This window comes from Poecilia mexicana, unplaced genomic scaffold (genome assembly GCF_051168715.1).
Source record: "Poecilia mexicana isolate PSO_F unplaced genomic scaffold, ASM5116871v1 scaffold_11, whole genome shotgun sequence".
Classification (NCBI taxonomy): domain Eukaryota; kingdom Metazoa; phylum Chordata; class Actinopteri; order Cyprinodontiformes; family Poeciliidae; genus Poecilia; species Poecilia mexicana.
In genome coordinates this window covers 24,287,217-24,297,374 of record NW_028263380.1, presented here as the reverse complement: position 1 = coordinate 24,297,374, position 10,158 = coordinate 24,287,217, and the positions used below count along the sequence as shown (strand labels likewise).

Below are 10,158 nucleotides of genomic sequence, written 5' to 3'. Positions count from 1 at the left end.
ACCCTTTTACTGTCTGAATACTGTAAATATCACACAAAAGCTTTTTAACATAAGACTATATAGAATGTGTTTTAATTTCCCCCACTAGCCTGCAAAATGGGACATTGTCTTTTTGATACCTTCTCAAAATTTGACTTAAAGCTTCATTTTGTTGGCAGGGGAAACTTTGTCTTGTGGTTTGAACTTTTTTTATTGTTTGAATTCATAATCTTCCCTTATTCTGCTAATGAATTGCCCAAAGACCCGCATCTTTCCTCACTGAAACAAATGCGCAGTGTAGTATAACCTAACTACGTGGAAAAAAAAGTCCAATAATACAGTGACAATCAGATCCCTGACTAGTGTGTGTAAACATCTGGCCACAGCTGTGCAGCTGCACTGAATTGTGTTGAAGGGTCAAAGCTTAAGAAGCAGCACGGACCATCAGAGTTTATCACTAACGCCTCATCCAGCTCCCAGCTGTTCCAGACCACGCCGTTAAATGAGTCATATTGGGTCAGGTTGGATGAGAGAGACAAGAAATGAAGTCAACAAGAGAAAGGAAAAAGCTGTGATGATGGAGGGATGGATGCAGTACGAAGAGCGAAGGGGTGGGAAAGTAACAGATGGACTTGGGCGGATTAGAGCGAATCTGGGTGGGTTTCTACTGGAAACCAGGAGCGATGCAGGAATCAAGAGAACAATTCAGGAAACCTGAATCTATTATTCAAGAAGGTTGAGGCAAACACAAAGTGAACGTTGTCTAGCCTACAGGCATTGGTAAGTGACACTTCATTCCTAATTTGTTGCGATGATTTCTGGCTGTGTGAAATTTTTTGTTGATCAAAAAAGTTGAGCTCTTCCAGCTGCAGCTGGATTTTCTAATCCCACCCCTAAGGGAAAAGATTTCAGCTCATTCTGATGAGATGCTTACAGAAGAGATCAACCAACACATTACTGCATGTTATTTCATGTGAACATTGGTGTTATTTATTCAAAAATGCATCGCAAAGTCACATCAAATGTGTGAAAAAGCCCAAAAGAAAACCTGAATGATGAGCCAGCAAACTGTTGGGCTTCTGGAAAAAAAATGTTTTGCTCATATCAACTTGGAACAATTGATCATTTAATTTAAAACAAATGAAATTACCAGGTGTCTTGTTGCACATGTAGATTTTTAGTAGCCAAGATTGTTAATTAAAAAATTTAGCAGAACCTCCTTAAGTAAAAGTATAAATTAGATTTGTTTGAACAAGAGAGTGGTTAGAGAGTGGAGTTCACTTATTGCCTAAATGAAACAACATAATTGTTTAATTGATAATTGTTTGCATGTTCTCTACAAAGTCTATTGTTTTGCTCAATATGTCTCAAAACATATTTGTTCAGATTACAGTTTCTGTGCAACAGAAATGAATGCCTCTGCACCAACTTCTGAAAAGTTATTAAACAATCTTACGGTTGATAGAAGCTACACAATAATTACCGTAGTTAGGTTGAGGAATGAATCTTATTGGTTTGCGATTCTAATTCATTGTAAAAACAGGAAACATAAAGGATGTTAGCATCCAAAATTTGTTATCTTTTTATTGTGGATTTAGACACTTTGGTTTAAAATCACTCCTCTTGATAGCTGTTTGCATGTCCTCTACAAAGTTTAATGTTATTTTTGTTGACTGATTTAGGCTCATTTAAAATTATTAACAGAGCTGTACATAAATGTATTTTTAGTTTGTTTAAAGGAGCAAGGTTGTCTTGAAGAAGTCTTGACTAATAAGTCATGGTTTCTGATGTCCATATTAACTTTGTTTTAAACTTTGGCTGATCTTTCAATCAATTCCTGTCCATATGAATGCCTTACTTTAGCAACGTGAGATGTGGTCCACTTCAGATGAGCAGAGTTAGGAATTGGGGAATAAAAACCAAAGTGTGAAACCTAACAGAACCTTAACACCTACAAAAAAAAACCCCACAGTGTCAGGTACAGGACCTGAGAGATGCATCATCCAGTGATCAGAGCTGTCAATATTTTTATTGATTATCTTTAACCATTGACCATCAGATCACTTTTTGCTTTCTTTTTACTGTTTCTATTCTTTAAAAAAAAAAGTTAACTTCATGGTAACAACATAAATCTTTTTTGAAATATTTTATCGTCAAGAGAACCAGATAAAGGTTAGGATTTGATGCATAAAGGGGTAAAATTGTGGGATTTTCAGTTGGATTCAAAGTTCGAATAAAATCTGAAATTAAGAAAATCCAACCTGTGCATCTCTAAAATTTAGACATTTTTATAGATTGAGCAAGAGAAATTATAACAATTTTTGATAAGCTGATTTGTTGAGATAACACTGCTTCATCTTTTGAGTTGAGGAGCTTTTACTGTAACTCACAATTCATAAGATTGTTCAAACTAAATGATCTAAAACTAGTCTTCTCTTCTAGGTGGTCAGCTGAAACTAGACTTATGAAGCGGTCGAAGTCCAGAGAAAAACTTTTAAAGGCCTTTGGAAATATTGGACAGCTATTGATCAAGGATACTTTAGAGAAGAAAAAGATGAATGATCAGTTTTCACTGATAATTCAGTGAAAAGTTTGGTAACACTTTATTTGAATGGACTGACATGACACTGTCATAAACATGAAATAACACTTGTCATGAACATGAAGGAGTCTTTATGAATGTTGTCATGAAGTGTCATTCGGTAAATAATGACACTTTTAATACAAAGTTGCTTTAAAAGTTGCCTTGAAAGTCCATTAAAAGTGCCAACTTTTCATTAAAGTGTCATTATTTACTGAATGACACTTCATGACAACATTCATAAAGACTTCTTCAGGTGTTATTTCATGTTTATGTCAGTGTCATGTCAGTCTTATACACACCCATCAAATACAGTGTTAGCAAAAGTTTTTTTCACTGAATTAACTTTTCAGTAAAAAAAAAAAAACAACTCATTGCAACAATGACTTGTTTCTCTATGAGTCATCAAGGCTGATGAAGCTTTGCATTAAGGAGCAAAGCTTCGTTTTATCGCACCAAAATCTGTTTTCACAAAACTACATTTTCAATCTAGTCATTCCACCATAGACAGATGGATAAATAGGTCAACAGCACAACAGCTCCTAAGGTACCGATGAGCCAACATGAACTTCGCTTCCCTTAGAGCTTTGCAGATAAGAGGTGAAATATCTTCAAGAACCAAAGATTAATCCCAGTAGACTTCGGGTTAATCTGCCATGCCTACATTGACGTTACAGACTTATAATCTTTCAGGATATGCTTCAAGTTTTCTTGATGATTTTGGCCAGATGTCAACCTTCTTCTTCTCTTGTTCTCATGATAGGTACAGCATGAGAGTCACCGGGCATTAATCTCCTCCACCTTACCCAAGATTAAAACAGATTTGCCGGACCCAGAGGCAGGCCTGAGATCCTGGACTAATCACTCCTTCTTTAACCCAATCCCTCTCGGAGAGGTGAGGGAACAGGTTGAGAAGAGGGATGTACCATGAGGCTGGACCTGATTAGATGTAAAATCCGGATTCTAAGATTTAAATCTGCCTTGGAGCGGGAAGAAGAACTCATCAGGAAGACGGATATGTGAGGAGCCTCGAGGCAACATGAAACACAGCTAGACAGGCAGCTGGTGCTGTAATACTCTCAAGAAACAAAGATCTTAAATTGAAATCTGATAACCTGCTTTGTTCGCCTGCTAAATCCCAAGTTTCTGTAACAGACACTACAGCTGGGATCCTCCAGCTTCGATAAGGACGCAACAGCTGGAGCTCCTCATGCAACCTCCAGTCGTCGGCACATCTGCCGCAACTTGATTAAAACTCAACACTTTCTTTCCCTCTCTGTCCTCTGACCTCTCATCAGATATCTTTCCTCAGATCCCGCCCTCCTTCCAACTCTTCACCACTGCTCATCTTCCTCACTTTTGTTTCTCTTCTGAAACATCCTTAATCTCCTTATTTTCTGCTCTTCTGCCCTCCATGAGTCACTCTCAAACTTCTAATCAACCTTCCACGCTTCTTACTTTTCACAAATAGTCCTAATCTTGATCTTGAGGATGCTTCAGCTTGCTGACCTTCATCCCAATAGGTCACCAAAACCGGTTGCCATTTTAGGGACGTCGAGGTAAAACCGACCCGCCGCCTGCCACGTTTCTCCTCTGGCTTCACTCCGGTTGAGCAGTAACAATGCTGGAGAAAATGTCCAGACGTAACCGGACCCTGCTGTCCCTGGGTCTCACCTCTCTGGCCCTGACGATGTCCGTGTCAGCCTTCTGCAGTTCCTACTGGTGTGTAGGGACACACAAAGTGGTGAAGCCGGTCTGCCTGTCACCGGTCAAGATGAAGAACTGTGGAAAGAACAACAGCCAGCCGTACACAACAGGTGAGGCTGCGAGGGCTGAGGATGATCAAAAGACCAGCTGCAAGTAATCTTTCAAAGATTTTCTTTGACATTTAAAGATGTTTTATTGCTCATTTTGAGTTGGGGGTCAATTTTCAGAGGCAGCTTTCTAACTCTGACATTTGAATATTTCCATCATAAAAAACCCTCCTAAATTTCAAACACCTAACCAGCAACCCAGCGCTGTCTCAACACAAAACCCACCTTTTAACTATGATGATCACACCAGTGTTGTCGTGGCCCTGTTGACTGTTAGCATTTTGAGAATCATAGTTCATGGAAACTTTCTTACAAGAAACCAAAATAGAAAAAACAATCATTGGAAAAACAGAAAATTACAGAAACATTCAACTTTCATATCTGGGAAATAAACACATGGACAGCATTTCATTAAAACAGGAAAGGGTTAAGTATCATTAAAGCACTCCAAAACCTCTAAACACTGAATACATTTTATAAAAGTTTTATTATTAATGATATTTAATTAATGTATCATGTTCTCAAATACCAAGTCAAACATTTTTCCTTCCTCGTTAAATTGACAGGTTCTTGTGATGTAATCTAGAAATCATGATTAATACTTTTGTAATTATTCATAAACTCACACATCTTGACAAAAACTTAAATTAAACCTAATGAAATGTAACACCAGACCATGATAGGGCCACCACCATGCTTTATCTTAGGTATGATATTTCTTTGTTGATGCTCAGATTGCTTTCAACGTCCAGGCTTTAGGATATCTTAGCCTTGATTGGATGTTTTATTTGTCAGAAACCGTTTTTGTTTAGATTTGTTCACTTACAAAAATGAGCAAATGGCAGAATATCCCTACTTGAATTTTATTTCTGAATAATCATATTCATTTTAATTGATGGCCGATTAAAACCCAGGTTAATCAAATTGTGAAAATGAATCAAAAGATATTTCTAAAAAGTATTATCCTGTGGTTGTGCACATATGCAGCCGGTTTGCATATATTTTTAACTCAGATTAATTTGTTGGTTGTTGATTTGTAAAAAGAAAAATATTACATTCAATGTGGGCAATGTTTTGAATTTATTTTTCATGGTTTAATCAATTTCTTACAAGAACCTATTTTAACTGGTGCACAAATTTGCACCTTTCTCAGCCATTTGGTTCAAAATATTAGGATATTCTGTGCATAATTAAGACCCGTCTTTAACATGTCAACTTATGTAAACATGTAGCATTCTGTGACAAATATCACACAGGGTCTGTGGTATCTCTTAGCTGTGCACAACACATTATATGCAGCAGCATAATGTGAAACTGCAGGGTGTTCTCTGAGGAAAATAATCCCCAAGCCAGTCATTTAATAAACAGGTTAAATTGGTAACCTGAGAGCTCAGTGGCAAAGCTTTGAATGTAGACATTTTCATACATAATTCACATAATCCCATGTATGCTCTAATCTCAGTACGTTGCAAAGTAATAAAAAACACCACAGCTGACTTTAAGAACAGTGTTTGAGAGCTTTACATGATGTCATTCAGATGAATCAGCACTTCATACAATTTTCTCAAACTCCTGTAGTTACTGTACAGGAATACTTAAAACAACCAAAAGCCACATTTCTAGAGCGTTTTAGATCATATAATCTGGATTTGTTCCTTCTCAAACAGAGGCTCCCACCCCGGACCCCAAGAACCCGGAGTCCAACGTGACGCTGTCTCCCCAGCAGAAGGAGGAACTGGCCCTGATAAGGAAAAAGCAGTTGGCCAATGCCGTGCAGTATCTGTGGGAAACGGGCGAGGACAAGTACATGCTGAGATATTTTCACACGGGTTTCTGGCTTTCCTGTGAAAAACACAATGAAGGTTGGTGAGGCAGACAGCCAAGAGGCTGAAAACAGGTTTAGATGATTACTTAATGTGTAAACTTATCTGTATTTAAAAAGAAAAAGACAAGCAGTAATAACCTGAAATCTTGTGGGAATTTGTTCTAAGAATCTGGGTTCTAAAAACAGTTTCTAAGAACCAACTGAATAATTTATTTTCAATGCAGCTTTGTATGTTATTTATGGGAGTGCAAAGCACATAACTGATCAGAAGAAATGTGTTTTTGAAGGATGGATATTATAATGATTTTTTAAAAAGTAACGTTTATCATAAACATGAAAATAAAGTTGATGACAAACTTGGAACCCTTATACTTTTCTTCGTCTTTAAGTTTCATTTATATAAACTGAAATGTATGCAGCTATGTAGTCAAAATGAAGACGAAGGTGTCTGATGTTCAGAAACAACTGTGTGGTTAGTGCAACTGATAGCATGTACAGACCTGCAGAACCCAAGTAGAAATCACTCAATTTAGATCAGAATAAAATATTACAGGTTTCCAGAATGAATGTGTAAAACTGACAGAAGGTGAAGTGATTGCACTGCATGTTCTCTGTCTATTTTAAAACTGTTTACAGTATCTAAATCTGTTCATTTACAAATTAAATTAGTTTTTGGAATCAGATGACTTAAGGTTGTAATTAACATCTTGTTTTTAGGAGATGATCAGGAAGAAAAGTGCCGCAGCTTCATTGAACTCACCCCAGGAGAGACACAAGGTTTTTACAAAAACAGTTGTTGGCTATATCAAATATTATAGAAAATAAACAATAATAAACATATTATTTCTTGTTGACACTTGCAGGTGTGCTGTGGCTGTCTGTGATCAGTGAGTTCATGTACATCAGTCTTCTGGCGATGGGTTTCCTCCTGATGTGTGTCGAAGCGATGTGCCTCTGTGCCAAGAAGGAGATGAGCTCCTTGAAGATCAACGCCTTCGCTGCAATGTGCACCGTCCTTTCAGGTCAGCGGTGAAAAAGATTGTAAACATTTTTTGATTGTGTTTTTCTGGTCAGTTGTGGTTCAGTATACGCACTGGAGTCCAAACCAAAAGATTTAAATAAGTTCAAAAGTTTATCTCTGTTTTTATACACTATGTTAGGTCATTTTTTTCTTTCCTCATCTCTTTTTTAAAATGATTCCCATGTTTGTCAGGTATGATGGGGATGGTAGCCCATATGATGTACACCACAGTGTTTCAGATGACAGTGAGCATCGGACCAAAAGACTGGAGGCCACAGTCTTGGGATTATGGATGGTCTTTTGCGTGAGTTAGTTGCTTTGAATATTGTCCAAGGTTTTTAGAAGAACTACTCTGACTCTCACTGGTTTTTGAGAGCTATTAAAAAAACATCCTGTGTCTCTTTCTGTAAAATGAAGGCAGTAACCAATCCGTGTCCTATCTCATAAGAAACCAACTTTGAATAATTTCCCGAGGAGACCCTTAAAGTCCAGGTCTATCTCTAGGCATTGCTGTTTGTGTAACACCATATCACGTTGTATTGGGAAATTAAATAAAAGCAATGCTAAGTGTTGTTTTCTTGACTCTTTTCATGTCTCAGGTTAGCATGGCTTTCCTTCAGCTGTTGCATGGCAGCCGCTGTGGCAACACTCAACTCGTACACCAAGACCATCATTGAGATGAAGCACAGAGCCAGGTTGAGGCTGGAGGAAGCCCGAGCTGCTACCATTGCCCCGTCCTATGAGGAGGTTGTTCGAGCCGGAGGCGGAGGGCTTTACTCAGTCAGCCAGCTGCTTCATCTCGGCCAGCAGGGGGCCCTCATGGATCCACTGTGGCCAAGAGGAGTGGGACCGGCGGTTGGACCTTTGGCATGCGGTGCTGGTGGGGCCCTGCTGGTTGGAGGTGGAGTCGGGGGCATCGGCATGGGAACAGGAGGAGTTGTAGCTGGAGGAAGCACAGCTATAGGAGGAGCAGGTGTTGGAGGAAGTGGAGTTGGGATGGGAATGGGAAGCACTGGTGGGACAATGGGGGCGATGGGAGGAGGTGGAATGGGAACAGGAAGAATGGTGGACGCTCACGGGGTCGTAGTTGTGGAGGGATGCACCGCAGAAGGATGTGAGGAGTGTGAGCGAGAGATGGATGAGATAGATTACACTCTGCAGGAGGAAAGAGAGGACTCCATCTGCTAGGACTTACAGGGCTAAAGACTGGAAAACAACACAAGACTTGAAGAATCACCTCTATTAGGTTTTTTGTACATAAACTGTCTTCGAGTTTTTAGATGTTAGCTGTGTCAGTTTCATTATCACTAGACTAAGATTTCCAAACATAAATGGCTTGACTAAACGTTTTTTTTAATCATGTTTTGTCATGCCTCTGAAGTTTGAAGTTTGGATTTATTCATATTGCAGTCACATAATAAATATCTCTCAAGTCTTGAAGAGCTGGTGAGTATTGTCACAGTAAACTTACAGCAAAGACAACAAGATATCTTCAAAGTGGTACAGAAAAAAAGACAAAAACAAAAAGTCACGTGGGGCGAACTATCGGTGACATCAACACAAGTACAGCTCTGAAGTGAAACTCATCTATTACTTAGAGTCATGGTGAAATGGAAGTGCCCTCTTTCTGGTTTCAGTCAATAAATGATCTGGCTTTATACCGTAATTTATTTAATTATAGCCTCAAGTATACAAAACCAAACACCAAAGATTTCATATATTTTAAGAGAACTGTCTGTAATGCTTTAGATCTAGCCTAATCTTACTCATACTCATATAAGGACATTTGCTGGTAATTAATCTAAGACTGGTAAATCCAAGAGATTTTGTGAATACATGCGACAAGCTGGTCATAGTGGACATTTCACAGCAGCTTCTTTAAGTTTACTCATCGTTATCAACTGAACCAGGTTACTTGTGTAAAACTAGCCTTACACTGACTTTTTATGTGAATGAATGTGTTTTATCAGTGATTTAGACAATCAGAATTCAAAATTACATCTTCTCAGGGCAATTGATTTTAGTCATGTACTTTTTAGCCACAGCTGAACAGAAACACTTATGGAGATGACAGCAGTTGCAAATATACACATGTAGTTATGACAAAGTGACAAGAGACGTTTTGAATTTAGCGTGGCATGGATGCCCTGCTGCCTCCTGTTGCAACAAGTGCAGGTCTGAAAAATAAAAAAAACTAAATTTTTCTGATTGAATTCTTATTAGAGTTCTGCAAAAAATGTGGGTAAAATGGTATTATTTCTTCTATTTAGAGGGGTGGGGGTTGGGTTGGGTGTTGGAGCCTGGGAGTACAGTGACTCAGTTGAGGCGCTTTGGACATCTGGTCAGGCTGACCCCTGGGTGCCCCCCTCTCAGGGCATTTTAGGGCAGACCCAGAGTCAGATAGATGGACTCTATAAAAGCTTGGGAAAAGCTTTGTGTCCCACAGAATAAGACAAAGAGTTTCATTGTTTTTTCTCCTAGACCGGAGACCCTGGCGATCCAATCTCAAATAAGCTGACGACACAGGATGCATGTTTTGGTCAAATATTCTCAATCAATACAGATTTTTCTGCTCCCACAACAAAAGACACAAACTGCTAAGCAGTGTCAAGAACTTTCTGGGAAAATTATAGAGTGTGATTGCTGCTGTATGGTTTGGTTTCTGCTTCTGAGAACGTGAAAAAGTCTATCTAGGAATAGTCTGTGGCAGAGAGGTCTGGATTTTGAGACAGATGTTTTTAGATGTTGGACAGAAGATTATGTCAGTAATCTCTACCAGTGATGGAAATAAGACAGAAAGAGAGAGAGGGATTGACTTAATTCAGGCAGTGAGGCGGAGATAAAGTCAACTCTAAAGTTATCGAATGGCACTGTATGAGGACAGTAATTAAAAATGTAATTTAAGAGGTTAGATAATGCAGCAGTTATGCAACCTCAA

At 38.7% G+C, this 10,158-nt stretch overlaps 1 protein-coding gene across 1 annotated transcript; it reads left to right on the top strand.

The window, feature by feature from the left end:
- Positions 1-3,329: 3,329 nt before the first annotated feature.
- Positions 3,330-8,907, top strand: LOC106919587 (germ cell-specific gene 1-like protein). The gene is made up of 6 exons (XM_014990073.2): positions 3,330-4,377; positions 6,042-6,236; positions 6,917-6,976; positions 7,063-7,221; positions 7,413-7,524; positions 7,820-8,907. Exons 1-6 carry the CDS (start codon positions 4,182-4,184, stop codon positions 8,406-8,408), a joined length of 1,311 nt encoding a protein of 436 aa, XP_014845559.2. The 5' UTR covers positions 3,330-4,181; the 3' UTR covers positions 8,409-8,907.
- The last annotated feature ends 1,251 nt before the right edge of the window (positions 8,908-10,158 follow it).

Coding starts and splice junctions, on each gene's coding strand:
- LOC106919587 (XM_014990073.2), top strand. CDS start 4,182: ATGCTGGAGAAAATGTCCAGACGTAACCGGACCCTGCTGTCCCTGGGT. Junction 6,977..7,062: donor CACCCCAGGAGAGACACAAG/GTTTTTACAAAA, acceptor TGACACTTGCAG/GTGTGCTGTGGCTGTCTGTG. Junction 7,222..7,412: donor AATGTGCACCGTCCTTTCAG/GTCAGCGGTGAA, acceptor CATGTTTGTCAG/GTATGATGGGGATGGTAGCC.